Here is a 19,319-nt window from a genome sequence, read left to right on the forward strand (position 1 = left end):
AGTCCTGACAATTATATATTGTCAGTGAGCACTAAGTTCACACTATGGAGCTAACAGACGGGACAGTGCGTTGATCCCCGTTCGAGGGACGCTTGACCCGGTTCAGTGGGCATTTTACAGGCTAAACACAGTCACATTCAGTTTACGAGACTATAGTTGGTATTTAGTACAGATATCTGTAAATTTGGCCAATTGTACCCATTTTGAAACCACGGAAACTTGTTGGCATACATGATATGATTATTGTCCCTCACATTACCAACATACCATCTCGTCACCTAGTATTCCTTGAGACTTCAAAACTAGACAATGTGTTGTCTACAATTCTGTAATACTTCACAAGTTCCTCAAAATGCTGTCAACCGTTAATTTCATAGTCGAACTGATGACACAGTGCCAAGTGTCAAGGATAGGGAGATTAACTAAAATGAGTTTCACAGATTGACGGCTTATAAAATATATAGTTCACTCTAAGGCCATTACAGAAAATGTTGCTATTCATGTACGCAGTTCACTCGATGTGCCCGAAGGTATTTGACACTTTCCTTTGACTTAGCTTGGTTACAGTGTTTACTAGAGAAAACAAACTCCGTTTAAGTTATACTCCATAGACGCTGTGATTTTCTGCATGTAACTCCTCTCTCGATGTAAGTTTATATATGCCCCTACAATTTTGTATGTCTTTTTCGATCTTCTTTATATCTACGTGTATGTCTGTCTGTCTCCATTGGCTAGCTTGTTGTTTAATAGAATATCTGTCCTTTTCATTCTTTATAGTCCGTATATATATTTCTTTCCTGTCTCCTACCCCCTTTGACTCACCCTTTCTCCCTTACCCACACACTGTGTGTCTGTCCCTGTCTGTTTGTTTGTCTGTCTGTCTGTCTAGCTTTGTCCGCCCGTCTTTCAAAACTAAATCGTTTGGAATTGATTGTATTACCCAAAAAGCATTGCACTGAGACTTTCTCTTTATAGCTAAAATTAACATTTAATCAGGAAAGTAAGCAAATTTTCACGCGAGTACACATAACGCTCCTACGCACACAGACGAACCGATGTGGCAATGGCCATGAACACATCAATGTGAACTTCCTACGGGCATAAAACTGACAAACTCTGAAACCTTTTGTAATTCTTGTTTTTTTGTATTGTTTTGTAAGGTTTTGCTTATTTATTTGTGACTCATTAACTTCGAACAGCTGATGGAACTGTTGTCAGTGAGTGTATAGGAGAGAGTTGACGATCCATGATGACAGCGTGGAATGATACCATGATTTATTTGTTTAGTGTTAAAAAACAAGGTTGTGCCAGAACACGAAAAAGTTGTCTGTTTTTTGTTGTGGTATACTAGTATTGTCGTTATCTTTTCATCAGAAAGCAAGATTGGACACATATTTGATATCGTGGTAACCTCTCCGGTTTCTTAACCCGCTATAAATTAAAACCAAGACAAAAGTTGACAAGGCCATGAAGTTGTTTCAGTTCTGGTTCCGCTTGGCAGCACGTGTATTGTTCGGACGGACCGCCGATCCAACTGGTCGGGTCATCCGACGACTATAAATACACCGTTGTGTCGTTTTGATGTCTTGAGTCCCCTCCCCTAAATTGAAGTTGCGTTTTTCTCACGAATTAAAACCCGTCTTCAATCTCCTACACGCCTTAAGAATAAGAGAAAACTGCTACTGGCGTGGCTTTGACAAGCTCGTAGAATTACTAAACAAATATATGAATATATCACTTTAGAAATCTAAAAACATCAATGTGTATTTTACTAAGGACATCCTCTAAGAACAAAACTGTAAACCCTTCTATCACAATTTTAAGAGGAAAAAAATATAAAAAGATTTTGATTTATCGTACGAGTTGAGAGAATGGTTGTCATGGCGTTTTATTAAAAGGTTGGATCAATGAAAGAATAGTGCTGAATGGATAACATTCATCATGCTGGTCCAACGTTTTACACTATCTAATGCAGGCAACAATAGAAAAACATCAATCACACGATAAACTTAGACTGTCGCACACCGAGTGGGTATATAGATATGTACAATGATCACCTCGACCTGAGGCCCACATCATTTCAGGCTGCTGAACGGGGCACACCAAACGTACTGGCGGTTGGTTGCTTACTCATACGCGGACAACACACCTGGCATCGATGATTCACCGCAAAAAAAAAAAACCACGCGGTGTTAACCCGCATTCGGTAAGAATTTTCGTTGTCTTAAGAATGGTTGATTTCAGACGGTTTCAAAAAAATACACGATTTTGAACATTTTATCTAGGATATATATATGTATGTGACTGGTGTGTGTTGAATAAGGTGGAAATTCGTTGCTGTTCGTTTAGCATGGTGGGATGTTGAAATCTTTGGTAGGTGATATGATGGAGTCGCAAATAAGACGAAGTGTGTAATTTCACCACACATAATTGTATTATTCAAGGCTGATGATATCTCACGGTTTGAAAGTAATCCAGACATCATATATTTTGTCATCAGCTGACCGTCGATAATTGAGTATTTGTAGAGAGAGAGAGAGAGAGAGAGAGAGAGAGAGAGAGAGAGAGAGAGAGAGAGAGAGAGAGATACTTAATTCCGTTTGTCAAGATCAACCGTTTTCAAAAAAACCTCACTCGTCTGTTTAATTAATTCTATTAACAGAAATGCCACTTTGAGGGGTCGTGTCAAGACATGACGTGAAGGAGGTGGATCTACGATTCATATATCATTAGAAAGAAGCGAAAGTTTACGATGTCCACAACAAAAGAATCGCAATAAAACGTGCCCGATGTCTGCCATCTTGGATTCGACACAATTGTTACTATTGGAATCTGTTCAACCAAAACGAATGACATCACGAAAAGAAAAGGGGATGTACGCCGTTAAATAGTTGAAGATGGCGGACCACTGGACACACAGCGCTGTGTGATTTTTTTCTCACGCTAATTTGTTACTACTGACCATCCGATAACAAGTGTTGGATAGGGAAATGTAGTACGAATCCAACACTTCAAATCGGATCGTCGGTAGTGATACCGAACGACGACCGAAGTTTTCCGAAGGTGCACTGGACAGGACATCCAGCGACCCAAGTTCAGACAGGTATTGGACAAACTTAGACGTTTTCACTTCAACCTGACCTTATGTTCATTTCTCTGGTAATACTAATTTACATTTCATAGATTATACTAATGTCTATTTCACGGTCAAAACTTGGTCGCGTCAGGAGCCATTCTCCTCAATGGCGTATACTGTAATAACGGTTAAAAGTACAGGAAAAAACACGTCCAATTTTCAAATTCACAGCGTCACCTTACTTTTATGCATTGCGTCTTGTCGGGGGGATGAAAAGAGAGAAACCCACAGTATCTGAGGACAAATAACTTTTACAACATGTTTCTATTATTCAGAGAAAAAAAGAACAAACCAAACACGAGACAAAACATTAAAACACACAATGGAAACCAATAAAGTCGAGAACTCTTACGATAGATACATCTCATAGGTTCTATTGTCCTACCCATTCAGAGGGACATACATAACCTGCATATAAGCACATTCAAATTTCAAATTGAAGTCGAACTGGTTAAGGTGAAATTGAACGGCAAATTTGAAAGTCAAATGACCGTCGATCCCCTAGACACTATTCTCATTAAAAGTGGCAGACTCGTGTACCTTAATGAATCGCAGCTACACTCATTTACTTTTCATTATAAAGCAAAGGAATTATTTGAGTTTATTAGTTGGAGATTGAAAAAACACCGATTATACATAAGCTCGTTGATTAGATAAAGTCCCAAAATGACTGTTTTATCGTTGATTCGAATTTCACAAACGTTCCACGGACATGTAGATCATGCACGAGTAGACTTTGGTTCATAAAGTCCACGTGCCACACTGACACCATACTATTGGATCCACAAATGTCGCCTATTTGCCCAATTTTTTTCTGTAGTATTTTTCGAAGGGAGAGGAGTCAAATTACACATGGAAATTGCTCTAATTATAGAAAAAGTAGTGTTATCTGGATGAGGTAGGAAAGGGGACAGGCAGACATGAAACATCAAACATGTCTGCCATAGACAAGCTAAAAATATACTGAGTGCGCTTAACTGTTTCGACAAAGTGATGGCAAGGACACGGAAACAATTGCAAGGGGGTAGAGATACATTTAACAAAGAGGAGATATGCATGAATACGAGAGGAGATAGGCTGTCTTGAGTTTGATTGGCTAATGGGTAAAACAAGGGTGGGGGACAATTGAGGAATTATTCCGTTCACATCGTCCTCCGCGTAATACTTGGTAATGTGCAATCATCGAACCAATATGGCTGACATTGTGAATACGTAATGCAAATTTCGAAGAGAAAAAAATCATATAGGGTAACGACATTTCAGATTTAGTTTATTCAGATATATGTGTATACATGTCTATTAAATTGATAATGACTAAAGTATCGCAGTACAGACTGAAGTGACGTGGTTTTGTAATATGAACAGAATTATAGAATTTAAAGGTAATTGTGAACGTTCTCTCTCTCTCTCTCTCTCTCTCTCTCTCTCTCTCTCTCTCTCTCTCTCTCTCTCTCTCTCTCTCTCTCTCTCTCTCTCTCTCTCTCTCTCTCTCTCTCTCTCTCTCTCTCTCTCTCTCTCTCTCTCCATAAAATGTATGCCGGCCTTTATCTATGTAAATGTTTCCATGCATACATTCCTATATATAACCGACCTTTTTTTTCTGTCATCATGTCCATACATGTAACTATTTGTCTATAATAATTCTTAATCCACACGTAGTGTGCAATATTTAAGTCTGACTCGTTGTATTTGTGTATTTGTGTATAGTTGTGAATTGTTGCCTTGTTCAATCGAAAAATAAAACGTTCAACTGCATTTTTCTGCTTGTATCCTGTGTGAATATTGTATGTACAATTGGTTGTTCAGTGTCACGGCCACAGTATTAAACATATTGGTCCACGACCCTCCTCGTGCTAATGACTCATGAACTGCGTATATTAAATGTGTATCTGGCAATGTAATAGTACAATCGAATATGTTATTAGTATAGATTTGCAGGTAACAACTTTGGAGAAAAATCGGGTTTTACTCAGACGTTTATTGCGCTAATAACGACAAGGTTATTTCAGGTGCGTCTTTCGTCTTCTTGAGATCTATAGTATATACCAACATTTAGTGTTAGTCTCGGCAGTACAATATAGTTCATTTTTATCACTGCATGCCTTGTGATTGTCAGCTCAAAGGCTCCGTTGAAATCGACCATGCTGAAAACATGCGGAGTAATTTCACCAAACTCAGTATGTCTTGTTCTCATGACTTTTAATTAGAAAACTTATCCACTAGTAGCCACGATTTGTGATTCTGAGTGGGGCCAAGAAAGGAGTGTCGTTCCCCATTCTGAAATATGGAGCTTCGATATTTTAAGAAACAAAATTAATACCTGTTAATTTTGGCTATGATTTTAATATCAAGTTGAAACAAAAATTAATGATCAGGAGTCGAGTACTTTCCACTGAAAGCATCGAGGTGTTCAAATTTGCTTAGCGCCTCTGCTGTCCTTTTTTTTCCTTCAAAAATATACATCACAACCGAGGAATGTTCTAGGTCTGAAGAACAGCGTGTAATTCCCAAAAACCGTCATAAAATCGTGAAATTATAACGATTGGCTGGTGAAAGGTTGCAAAGCTGGTATATCATGAAGAACAAATCGCAGGTTTTGAAAAATGTATGTGTGATACATAAGCAAATATACCTCGCAGTTGGGTTGAACAGTTTCAACGGTTGTGCAGTTCGCCAAAACATCATGAAATGCGAATTTATAGAGGTCAGGCTGGAGAAACATATACGTAGCAAAACCAACATTAGATCTAGAAACGAAGTGTAAGTTTTGAAATCCTCAGGTATATATATTCTGATGTGGTCATGTCCCTGGTCGGTCAGTTGAAACAGCTGATCCGGTACAATTTCACGCCGTGCTATTTTAAGCTGTCTCCGCTTCTCACAATACAGATGTACTGCCTTTTAGTTTGTCCACGTAAACAATGGAAAAGGGTATACAAAATAACATAGTTTTTTTACCAGCTATAAATCTAATAATTAGGTGAAAGTACGAACACTATGATGTTTCCCATTATTTCATTAACGTTGGCGCGAAAACGTACGGGAATTGAACAGTTACTGTTACAGGTTGAAACCTGTCGTGTCGTCCGGTCAGCACATTTGAACTGTCCGTCGGTTTTTATAATAGTTAACTGGATCCTAATACCGGGAAACAAAAAAACTGGGATACGTATTTTGCGAACGAGATTTCTATTCAGTTATGGTGAGTGACTGATTAGATCTGGTTTCAAAACTTATGGCTATTTTTGTACAGTGACTCCGCCATTTTCTGTAGCATATAGTCCAAGGCATGCTACATACCTACATACAGATATATGCTGAATTAGTTGTCATTATAGATTGCGACCTCAGTGTAGTGAAGTCATGATGATCGGTCACTGTATTTTCACCACACAATGTCAAAATACCAACCATATAAAGGAGAGAGAAAAAGGAAAGAATTTGCCATTTTCACACATAGATTCGATTCTCGTACGAAATTTCCACCAAATTCAAATATATAACTGGGTATGGGGTGTGCCGTCACCTTTTCTGTAGCACCAGTTAACCAATTTCTTAACATCAAACTAACATTTTTTTCTGGTCCCTACCCTAAATTGATTATCAGTTAATTTGTGAGAGAATTTAATGCAAAGTAGTAAAGATTTGTTGAATTTATCCCCTGGATTACATTTAAGCCAAATAAAAAAATAGTGTGTTGCTGATATACCGACCGACCCTAGTGTAAGCAGTAGATTGACCCTAAACATTTTTTATATGCAAAAAAGGTAAAATTATGATAATTCACTTCTATATTTCCCTGTAGATTTTCTTGCCAAATTATCTTTGGTTACCACAGAGAAACGACTCATGATGTCATTTCTACTTTTGGATAACAAAATTGTCTTAATTTACTTCGTTTACACCTCATCAACTGAAGTATTGCGACCAACGATCGCGAGTATCTTGTCTTTGAGTTGAAGTAATAAAAAAAATGGAATAAAATCCTGACCCTACCTACCCTATTTTCTGAAGTCATGTTATTGGAAAGAAACATTTTCATTTTTTTGCCTTATATACGTATGGCATGGACGAGGTTAGCCTTCTCACGTTATCCTTCAACTCTCCCGGCAAATTGAACTTTACTTACTAAATGTCAAGTTGCTATCATTTTTATATCAAGGAGAAAACTCTCCTTAAGATTTCAAATCAACGAAGATGTCTAGATCTAGATCAACGATAGTGTCAGTCTGATCAACTATGTCGACGTTCGCCATATGTACTACGTCTGCTTCAAGGGTAGGACTTGCGGCTGTGTTCCTGACATTACAGAGGAATGGCAACAAACTGGCAAACACTCTCTGAACTTCGATTGCTATATGGTTAGAATGATGTACTGTTGTAATTGTCACTGTTGACAGACAATGAGTCGTGGTATAGTTTAAACGCAAGTATTTTGAGAGAGAGAGAGAGAGAGAGAGAGAGAGAGAGAGAGAGAGAGAGAGAGAGAGAGAGAGAGAGAGAGAGAGAGAGAGAGAGGTTTGTTACTGTAAATACGTGAAGTTCGTGAGTATATTTGGAAGTGAAAACACCAAAAAGTGACTCAATCTGACTCAGTCATATTTGTGCCTCGATTTCTTAATCGCGTTTATTCAACCTTTTAAGCCAATCAGAGCCCTTATAGTGTCTGCTTACTGCCCCCTAAACTGAGGTCAAAACAGTCTTTGTCTGGTATATTTACGGTTTTATCCTCGACTGACAAAAGATGTTCATTGATGTGTGTCCAGGCGTTGTGGTGTGACTCCATGGAAACAAAGCCATGGGCTTCTCAACTGTATCGAGACAACAAGGATTTGAAATAAATACAATGCTCTAGTGTACAGAGCCAGTGATCATGAAACAGAAGTCAGTTGTGGCAGAATACGCTGAATTGATTCCTGTATATATTCAAAGTGACCCCCAACAATTGGTGAACGGGTAGGATTAAACGGCCAACTTTTTACGACCTTTTATGCAATGTACATTAGAAACACCAGTAGAAATGTACATTGTTGAATCGAACTTTCAAATTTGCATACTGGAGTTGAAATTAATAATTACATCATGATGTGAATTTTACTCTTCACATGCGCTAAAGCTGTTGGCAAATGCGTTTTCAGGGGTGAGTGTGGGGGTGCTAGCTACTGCTACAGTTAATTGGCACACTTTACATTTTGACCACTGTGTCTTAGCCAGACTTTTGACAAGACCTATATTCTGTACCCATGCGCTATTGATGGTAAAGCACCACTAGCCTGAAGCATCTGCACCAGACTATATACAGGCTAGGGGTCTCGCAGCTGTATGCTCTTTTGTCTGTCACTGACAGCCTATGGGTGATTAAATATAGCAGAAAGAACTGAGCAAGGTGAAAATTGGAGTCATTGAATCATAAAGACACATTTTAGGTTCTATAGACAGACAGCAGTTTAAAGTCAATTAATTATTATATCATACTGGCGTTACAATGTAAGAATTTTACCTGGTTTGGACAATGTATGCTACAATTGCACTGTGATGCAGGCTGGAAATACAATCAGACAGACAGACAGACAGACATATACACGCACACGCACACGCACACGCACAGACCAAATGGAAAACGTCAACGTGTAAAACATACATTGACAAGATTTAAAAAGTTTCTATCGAGCTGTCTTAATAACCTTTGTAAATCACAGGTATGTATGTATGTATGTATGTATGTATGTATGTATGTATGTATGTATGTATGTATGTATGTATGTATTGTATTGTATGTATGTATGTATGTATGTATGTATGTATGTATGTATGTATGAATTTATGAATATAAGTACGTGTGGATGGAATTACAGACCGAAGACTGGTGTGTGTGTGTGTGTGTGTGTGTGTGTGTGTGTGTGTGTGTGTGTGTGTCTGTGTGTGTGTGTGTCTGTGTGTATGTATATGTGTGTGTGTGTGTGTGTGTGTGAGTGAGTGAGTGAGTGAGTGAGTGAGTGAGTGAGTGAGTGAGTGAGTGAGTGAGTGAGTGAGTGAGTGAGTGCGTGCGTGCGTGCCTGGGGATGTTCGTAGGAAAGTACCAAAATGTGTATGTTTTATTATTTTGTCTTTGGTTTGCATGAACGTGATAGTATTCTTAAAAACATTTGAAGAAAAGACAGTTAAAATAAAACTAAGCAAGGTGTGACTGATTGCATTGAGTGAATGGCCCTTGACCCTTGCCCCTTACATAATAAAAAATACTGACACTTATCTTTGTTAATATACTCTTGTGAGAATTGAAACTTAATGAGACATCACATATTCTGTTTTTACATACCTTCTTAAAATAGTAACACATTAAAGTATTGAATGGTATCCTTTGTCAGCATAGAGTGTTTAGAAATGGTATGGTCTCCAAGTCACGTGATAGCCATACTAGTATATGACGGGATCATTTATATTATGGTCAGCGGCTACTAAACAAATACCTATTGTTGACGATTCCTTGCAAAGGTCATATACACGGTTACAGATTAACAACACAATGGTTACCTTTCGATAAAAGATTATAGATTTTCCAATGAATAAATCTGTTGTATTTGCGATATTACATGACATAGAAAGCCAGATGAAGGCTGCCAATATTTTACAAAGACACATTCTATGTAATTTATACAAATTAGTGACGAGTCCCTCCAGTTTTTCGATAGCATAATGGCCCAAATATCGGTCGTGTTACTATTACCAATGTATTGCAGTTCAGTCACGTGGGACGATGAACATTATGGTATATTTTATATGAAATTACACACTGGAATATCAGGAAGGGGAATAAAACAATTGATTTTATTAAAGATTATTATTACAATAATTATCTTGTTTTTTTATTGTATTTGATTCCAGAATTGTAGAAATTTCCTATATACTGGCTTGTTTGTTTTTATTTCATTTGTAAAAGCAAGCATACATACATACATACATACATACATACATACATACATACATACATACATACATGATTACATACATGCATACATACATGCATAAATGCATACATACATACTTTTTACAAGGCATCATTCCAAGCAACCTAGCACCGGCCACCTGTTGCATATTTGTCGTGCCCTTCCCATTCTGTCATGTTGTCACTATAGTTCTAATAATTGGATACTGCAGAATAGATGAAGTCTCACTGACTTCTAGTTTAGTATTATTACAAACAAGGTTCAATTCGGTCAACATATGTTATCAATAATGCAAATCAGACAAGCGAATCGAAATTAATAACGACAATGTTCTCTTTTTTTAAATGAATTTTCTCAATCATCCGGATAATAATGAAGTAATTATAATATATCCTACTGGAACATCCTATCATGTCCTCTCCTGAAGAAGCGTCCAGGATAGGACGTGAAATTGTTGCCATTCAAAACAACAGCAAGTCCAGTAGGATTTGTAACTATTTCGTTATAATTCATGACTCTCTTTCCCCAATTCACTGAATCTAATAATTATCATCAGTAAGTAGATTCGAATACAAATTTGAGAAAGACAACCTGTCTTGTGGCAGAGGTATAGGAACCAGATCAAAATAATAACTTTAACAAATGACTATGGTTCCATTGTAAAGGTAGTGATCCAAAAGCAAGGGATTCGTATATTGGGCTTTAATATAGTGACTGTATGTGAGGCCAAAAAAGAGAATTGTTTCTGGTCAGCACATTTTTTCTAAAGTGGTGCGACGACGCGATTTTTTTGTTCTCAACATACCTGTCACTCAGTCTACTATTTATGTTCTTTTTATTCAGTACTCAGTTTACAGCAAGAGTGTATGTGGGGCAAATGTCATTTGCTTGTTCATGATTGGCTCTGCAGCTGTAGCCACTGAAGTAGGAATGATTATTTCTGTGTTATTCCTTGGATCTGCAGATATATGGGCTTGACTAGTCCTGCTTGCAGACGGTGCACAGTACAGGTCTATATTACTAGTAACACAACCCTAATAGGAGGGAAATTGTCAGAATCGAGTCCCGGATTACTCCGTATGCAAGCAGGACTAGGGCTTGACATACACGAAAAAAAAGAGACCGTTGCCATCGCGAGGGTATTTAAGTGATGCACTCACTGACCAGAAAAGATTTTTCTTGGTTGATAATAAACATGATTTATATGTTATATACAGTGAGATCAAACCAGCTGTTTACAAATATAGCTAGACTATGAATAAACAAATTGTCGACGATACTGCGGTTGTTTGTTTGTTTGTTATTTAATGTATACAGTAAAAATAGTGGTATATACGTAGACATGGATTTGGATTTTATTTATCATCACGTTTTCTCACAGTTTCGAACATGCCAGGCAGCGATGGTTACATACGAGCGAATTCCGCTCAATTCCTCCTGGATGACAGCGCCCTCATGAGTTGCCCATGTTGGCCCACACAATAATCCAAGCTAAGTTAGAGGGTCTGAAATACTGTCAACATTTCAGCATGGCTGCCAGTGGTGACAAATCAGCTGCTCGAAAACTAGCAGACGATTTCTGGGAATGGAGGTTGCGAGAAAGCCCAGAATTTGCCACAATGGCAGGGTTTCATCACTACGATGATACCCTGGATTCTCACAGCTTGGATAGCTTTGAAAAGAGGAAAGTGAGTACAAATATGTTGCGCCCAGGGTACGAGTCTGCGGGGGACGAATCGTGTCAGTTAGCCCCTGATTTCTTATCAACTCTCGTGATTACGACAATGCGACATGTACATAAATCAAGATATGGTTACCGAAGCCCGTATGGTGCCAAAGTGGCACCTGTTGTGTTACACGTAGATATATGTATTTAGATCACACAACACGTAGGACAGATCGATTGTACGTTGTAAATTGGTTACTTGCATGCGTGTGTCGAAATCAACAATGCATCATTGCATGATACACGTTGTTCGATCCTACAGACTAGACTACAGGGTCTAGCCCCATACGGGAGTCGAAACTAGATTCTCACAGTTTCCATTGACGTTGGGAGAAGGAAAGGGACGAATCGAGTTCCGATACACGAAGCTTCAATGATATATATGTGGAGAAAATATTGTACATGGTTCCAAGAACCAATAGGACAGTACAATATACTAGTAGTTACAAGTTTGGAATGATAAATTGGAAACAGATGCAACATTTCGATTCGTCTACTACTGACCTTGATCACAGCGTTAATGATATGCACTTAGAAAAAGAAATCACACGTGACATGCTTAAATTTAAGATTGAGAAATATATGAAAGTGAGGAACTTCAAAACAGCACACCTAGTGGCCATACTGTACATTCTTTTGTTTTCCCCAATAAGCATAATATAGTATCAATTCAATGCATATCTCTCATACAGAGAAGTAAGCACAATAAAACAGGTAAGGATATCCCTATCAGAACCTTACATTTCTTCATTAGTTTGGCCATACAAATCAACAACATTGCCTTTTATGGAATCTTAATTATTGTATTATTAAACTTTATTAAACTTATTAATGCAAGTGTTGTTTCAATTTTCACATAGGATGACTGTCGCAACTTTTTATCTCAAATTGGAGAGTTGGAAAAAACAGGACTATCTGGAGAAGACAAGATGAACACAACATTGATGAAGAGTGAGATTGAAACTTATCTGGAAGGGATGAAATATAAGGGGTAAGTTGATGAACACTGAGATTGAAACTTACCAAGAAGGGATGAAATATAAGGGGTAAGTTGATGAAGACTGAGATTGGAACTTACCAAGAAGGGATGAAATGTAAGGGGTAAGTTGATGAAGACTGAGATTGAAACTTACCTTGAAGGGATGAAATATAAGGGGTAAGTTGATGAAGACTGAGATTGGAATGTACCTTGAAGGGATGACATAAGGGGTAAGTTGATGAAGACTGAGATTGGAATGTACCTTGAAGGGATGAAATATAAGGGGTAAGTTGATGAAGACTGAGATTGGAACTTACCAAGAAGGGATGAAATGTAAGGGGTAAGTTGATGAAGACTGAGATTGACACTTACCAAGAAGGGATGAAATATAAGGGGTAAGTTGATGAAGACTGAGATTGGAACTTACCAAGAAGGGATGAAATGTAAGGGGTAAGTTGATGAAGACTGAGATTGGAACTTACCAAGAAGGGATGAAATATAAGGGGTAAGTTGATGAAGACTGAGATTGAAACTTACCTTGAAGGGGTGGAATATAACTTGGGGTAAGTTGATGAAGACTGAGATTGACACTTACCAAGAAGGGATGAAATATAAGGGGTAAGTTGATGAAGAGTGAGATTGACACTTACCAAGAAGGGATGAAATATAAGGGGTAAGTTGGTGAAGAGTGAGATTGACACTTACCAAGAAGGGATGAAATATAAGGGGTAAGTTGGTGAAGACTGAGATTTGGACATACCTTGAAGGGATGAAATATAAGGGGTAAGTTGGTGAAGAGTGAGATTGACACTTACCAAGAAGGGATGAAATATAAGGGGTAAGTTGATGAAGACTGAGATTGACACTTACCAAGAAGGGATGAAATATAAGGGGTAAGTTGATGAAGACTGAGATTGGAACTTACCAAGAAGGTATGAAATATAAGGGGTAAGTTGGTGAAGACTGAGATTTGAACATACCTTGAAGGGATGAAATGTAAGGGGTAAGTTGATGAAGACTGAGATTGACACTTACCAAGAAGGAATGAAATATAAGGGGTAAGTTGATGAAGACTGAGATTGGAACTTACCAAGAAGGGATGAAATATAAGGGGTAAGTTGATGAAGACTGAGCTTGAAACTTACCAAGAAGGTATGAAATATAAGGGGTAAGTTGATGAAGACTGAGCTTGAAACTTACCAAGAAGGGATGAAATATAAGGGGTAAGTTGATGAAGACTGAGATTGAAACTTACCAAGAAGGTATGAAATATAAGGGGTAAGTTGGTGAAGACTGAGCTTGAAACTTACCAAGAAGGTATGAAATATAAGGGGTAAGTTGATGAAGACTGAGCTTGAAACTTACCAAGAAGTCGGAAGAAGGTATGAAATATAAGGGGTAAGTTGATGAAGACTGAGCTTGAAACTTACCAAGAAGTCGGAAGAAGGTATGAAATATAAGGGGTAAGTTGGTGAAGAGTGAGATTGACACTTACCAAGAAGGGATGAAATATAAGGGGTAAGTTGATGACGTATACAACAGTTTTGTTCTAAACATAGAAGAGAAAATAATCACTCAAAATTTCAACTGAACACTTCAATTGTTGGACATAGTGATAACTTTTTTAAACATTTGGCCTTCTCAGTTTATGGACCCACTAAATTAGAACAAATTTCTGGTAACTTATAATTAGATTTAATAATTATAACATTTCTAGGTCTGTTGGCTTCTGAAAGAGGAACCTGTTGTGATTAGCATCTCTTGAAATATTTTAATGTCTAAGAAAGTGTAATACTGTGAGCTATGCTCCAAATCACTTCATGATTTTTATTTGTCCGTTTCCATAGATACCTGTACCCAATTAATTTTTTGGAGGGACAGCATCTGGATTTTGAAAAGACGGTATCCTACATGAAATTTCAAAATGATGCAGATTATGAGAAGTACATATCAAGACTAAAGAAATTTCCAAAACAGGTAAATTACCCAAAAAACTTATCATCATGTGTTTTAGTTTATCATATATTACCTTCAGTTAATAATGACAATGTTAATGTATACTTAATATTAAAGTTGTAATTTGGATGAGGATTAGGTATTTATTTTTCATTTATTTTTAATTTATAAAACAATTTTATCATGGCTTCCTACTCGAAAAATCAATGTCAAACAACATAGACCAAATCTATGTTTGTAACTCAACACATTACAAAAAGCTAAAAAAATGTGTAAAAAGTTTGTTATTGTATACACATGTACAATGACAAACATTTTACACATTTATTAATCTTCTGCAAGGACTTGGCGTATGTTGTTTCACAATGATTTTTCAAGTAGGAGGAAGCTATGATAAAATTGTTTTATGAATTAAAAAATCCAAAATGAGTATACCCAATCTTCATTCAAGTGGCCAATTTAATCTAGTTACACATTTGGAAGTTAATGACATAGCCACTACTCTGGTCTGGTCAAAATGAGCATTACCCTTCTTATGTACAGGCCTGGTTATCAAACATAGCTAGCACTTGATAGGTTTGAACCCAGACTGCAGTGGGGTATGTGGCAAATGAGCTGAGCAAATAAGGTAACTAATCAGTCACTAATAACCCTACCGCACAACTTTGATTATGGAGTGTAATACACTTGACCATTTGTCATCATATATTTAGGACTCCCCTATAGACTTCAAGCAAAACTATTGAAACTCCCCCAGAAACTGTGTGGGTTTTATTCAATATTGTTCAGCGAACGATATGTGCATCTGTTACCTGGATTTCATTTATTACAGCTCTAAACATCGGCATTAAGTGTACGCAATACGTATCACATTTTACTTAAGTAATCTTTACTAATGAAAGCAAGTTTTCAAAAACGGAATTGTTATCGTTATCCTCAGAATGAAAAATGAAGTTAACAATTTTTTTTTTTCAGATGGAAGAAATTATAACTCTGATGAAACAAGGAATTAAGGAAGGAAGAACAAATAACGAGTATTCCATGGTGAGTGATATTTCATTCTCTTATCACAAGAAATGTAGTCAAAATGTTCAATGCTGTGAGGACAAAATGTATATCTTCGTAATAATGAAAAGAATTTGAGTAAAAAATGTCTTCATTGGGTGTGTTGATATTGTGTGTACCCATAGACCCTACATGTGTATCATGTTCATGTGTAGGGTCTATGGTTAATAATAATAGTAATAATGTTGGTTTTATGCAGTGCTTTTCCATTCTGTGCTCAAAGCGCTTTACGATTTTTACCCCTGGCATGGAGTTTTAGTGGCACAACAGCCCTTTATACTTCCTGAACTCCCTAACAAGCATACAATCCATTGCAGCCTCTAAGAGCACATAAGATTAAAGCATTCATATTACAACCTACATCCTACCAGGTCCCCAATTATACAGCTGGGTTGATTGAGGCATAATCATGGTTCAAATCTTGCCCATGGACTTTAGCCATTCAGAAATAAATGACAGCGATTGGGCTCAAACCTGCAACATGCAGATTGAAAGCCAGCCACTCTAACCATTCACCCATCATGACTCCACAAGTCATCTTAGTTAGTCTGAAAGATCCAGTTGTTGGGCCAATTATGTGACCATTTACTACCCACTTGCTGTAATGGAGTGTAATAATATATACGGAAATAGCATCTGGATCTTTCAGGCCCGGTCTGTAGTATAACTGGGTTATTGCTTCTTCACATGTATACTGTACTGTACTTTTGAACCACTACATTTGATGCCCAGGTATAATGAAGCTGCTAAACTGACACCACATATGACCAATAAAAGCATAAAAAAATGTGATTTCTATATGCGTATAATGTAACAAAAGATGTCAGTAGTTTCTGGGCACTACTATATTCAACAATTGGTACACAGGCAGGTACCAGCCCATGATGTTAGGTTGAGCAAAGGTAAAAATACCCATGGTGGCCTGACGCACAGTATTTTAGATTGCACAGAAAATTATACACATTTACTCACAAGTTGTCAACATTCTTCATTTTTGTAGAATGGAGTTGTAGATCAGTTTGATAAGATGCTACAGGCTGATCCAAAGGAATCAGGGTTTTACCAACCTTTCAAAGATTTAAGTAAAGTGGGGAGCATACCTGATGAACGGTAAGTTTTAATAATTTTCTGATAAATTAGTAATGAAATGCACTAAATATACAAATTATTCAAAGCTTTTAGTAACATTAATCAACAGTGAATAAATGAATGATTGGTCAGATACTGTATTCTTCCAATAAAATACCAAATAGAAAATACTGATTTTAGCCATTAAGAGGATAGACAGTCTAGGAGAAAATTTGAAAAACAGAACTGATGAATGATGAATTATATTATCAGTATCTCTTACTATGTAATTCAATCAATCTGATTAAAATCCGATGTGGTGAAAGCGGCTAGATGTCCTTATTTACCTCTATTCATCGTGTTGTAACGTTTGTTTTCTTCGGAGTGATCGCCGCCTTCCCACTCCGAAGAAAACAAACGTTACAACACGATGAATAGAGGTAAATAAGGACATCTAGCCGCTTTCACCACATCGGATTTTAATCAGATTGTAATTCAATGTAACTTCAGAAGATGGGCCTGTCTGCTGTACAACCTCCGTCCACAAAAAAATGATGTCTGGGCTATAAAGATTACTATGTACCAGACTAATGCATCATTGTACATGCATGCCCTTTTGTGTGTATTTGCATAGTGATACCAAAACATAATAATATTATGTCTATGCAAATGAGTCACTCAGTGTATGAGCATTCCATGATTTACATAAAATCACATGAATGCACAGTTGCAGAGGGTGCTAATGTTGCTCAGTACAGTATATTTATAATTTTGTATATAAGATTTGTTGCTTCAGATAAAGATATGTAATGATAACAGAACCCCATAATGTGTGAGTGCCACTGTGGGTACTGCAGGGTATACGACTCATGCTAAGGGTGCTTTCTGCTGCACTATCACTCACTTACAGCCACAGAGCACTGCAAGCACAAAGATAGACATCACAGGTTTGAGTAAATGCATAGATGCTTCTTGATTTCTTGATTTTGCAGGAAAAAAGATCTTGAATCTGAAGGACTGCAACTCATCAAGGACAATCTATTTGGTTCGTTTGCAAAATTAAAAAGTTTCATCTCAGATGTAAGTGATTAAGGCTTGCTGATATGATATTTGATTTAAATTCTACGATGAAAACACAATACATGGACTTAGTCTCTGTATTCAATGTTTGACTCAAATTTTTGCATATTAATTAGGTAATTTGCATTGTTAGTCAAATTTGTTCATATTTAAATTGTAGGATAAAAACGTACATGTACTTGATCTCTGTATTCAATGCTACATCCATTTATGTTTGACTGTGTTTAATTCAATTGAACTATGTGTGAAATAATGAACTTCAGCAAATATCATTTTTTAGCATATTAATGAGGTAATCTGCATTGTTAGTCAAATTTGTTCATCATATTTAAATTCTGGGATAAAAACGAATAATTTGTACTTAGTCTCTGTATCCAATGCTACATCCATTCATGTTTGACTGTTTGATTCAATTGAACTATACATGAAAAAATGAACTGCAGCTAATGCTCCAAATAGCTTGCATATTAATTGGTTAATTTGCATAGTTGTTCAAAATTGTCCATCTAGTTCAAAATAATCACAACCAGTTCAAAAGTCATATGGTTTGAGGTAACAGATGCATGGGAGTTTGCATATGTACAGGTTGCAGAAATATGTAAGCTCACAGTTGTATTCATGCAGTAAAAGGAAATCAAGTGCACAAATTTACAATAATTCTATCAGAGAAGTAAGTAAAATGTAATCTGATAGTTCAGAATATTTGAAAATTTATTGCATAATTACAGAGTAACGAAAACTTGTAATATTAATTTCTTTATTTTAGGAATATGTTAAGAATTTGAGACCTAACATTGGTTGTTCAACGTTACCAGATGGTGCAAACCATTATGATAATGTTTTGAAGTTTCATATCACCTGTGATCTGACACCACGACAAGTACATGACACTGGAATACAGGAAGTGAAGAGAATTAAAGAAAATATGGACAAGGTAAGATTTATTACCAGATTGTATCATTAAGACTTGAGTTGTGGTTTTTTTTGTGTTTTTTTTGTATTTATTTCTCAGACTCAACTTAAAGGGAAACACTGTTCCAGGATATAAAGGGATTTTTATGAACTCGTATTGTTGTGGAGAGTCATGTCATCATTTGACATATAACCTACATGCAGTTTCAGAAAAACAACAAGTTGACGTTGTGCCCTATTTTGGGGATCTTTGCATGCTGTGGGCCACATTGCATCATGGGAGTCACCAGAAATGTTTATGCAATGGTTGAACAATGAATATTCATGACCCCAAAGAGTCTATCACCTTTTAGTGAAAATGTCATAAAATGTTCTTTGTTAAATAGGCCATATGGGTGAGAATTGGCTATTTATCTTGGAATTTTAATTGGTAAAACAACTCTATTGCAT

General features: G+C 36.8%; 1 protein-coding gene across 3 annotated transcripts in view; it reads left to right on the plus strand.

The window, feature by feature from the left end:
* Window positions 1–19,319, plus strand: part of LOC144440994 (uncharacterized) — a 40,348-nt gene that overhangs the window by 7,341 nt on the left and 13,688 nt on the right. For 2 of the 3 annotated variants that reach the window (XM_078130497.1, XM_078130496.1), the window contains exons 1-7: window positions 11,581–11,771; window positions 12,670–12,800; window positions 14,636–14,765; window positions 15,720–15,788; window positions 16,810–16,919; window positions 17,870–17,957; window positions 18,724–18,891. In XM_078130497.1, the coding sequence (XP_077986623.1) occupies window positions 11,613–11,771; window positions 12,670–12,800; window positions 14,636–14,765; window positions 15,720–15,788; window positions 16,810–16,919; window positions 17,870–17,957; window positions 18,724–18,891 (855 nt within the window). In that variant the 5' untranslated portion in view covers window positions 11,581–11,612. Of the gene's footprint in view, window positions 1–11,580; window positions 11,772–12,669; window positions 12,801–14,635; window positions 14,766–15,719; window positions 15,789–16,809; window positions 16,920–17,869; window positions 17,958–18,723; window positions 18,892–19,319 lie in introns of those variants that run through there. The other variant, XM_078130498.1, reaches the window with a different exon arrangement.

The sequence above is a fragment of the Glandiceps talaboti genome, chromosome 10 (assembly GCF_964340395.1).
Source record: "Glandiceps talaboti chromosome 10, keGlaTala1.1, whole genome shotgun sequence".
Taxonomy (NCBI): Eukaryota; Metazoa; Hemichordata; class Enteropneusta; family Spengelidae; genus Glandiceps; species Glandiceps talaboti.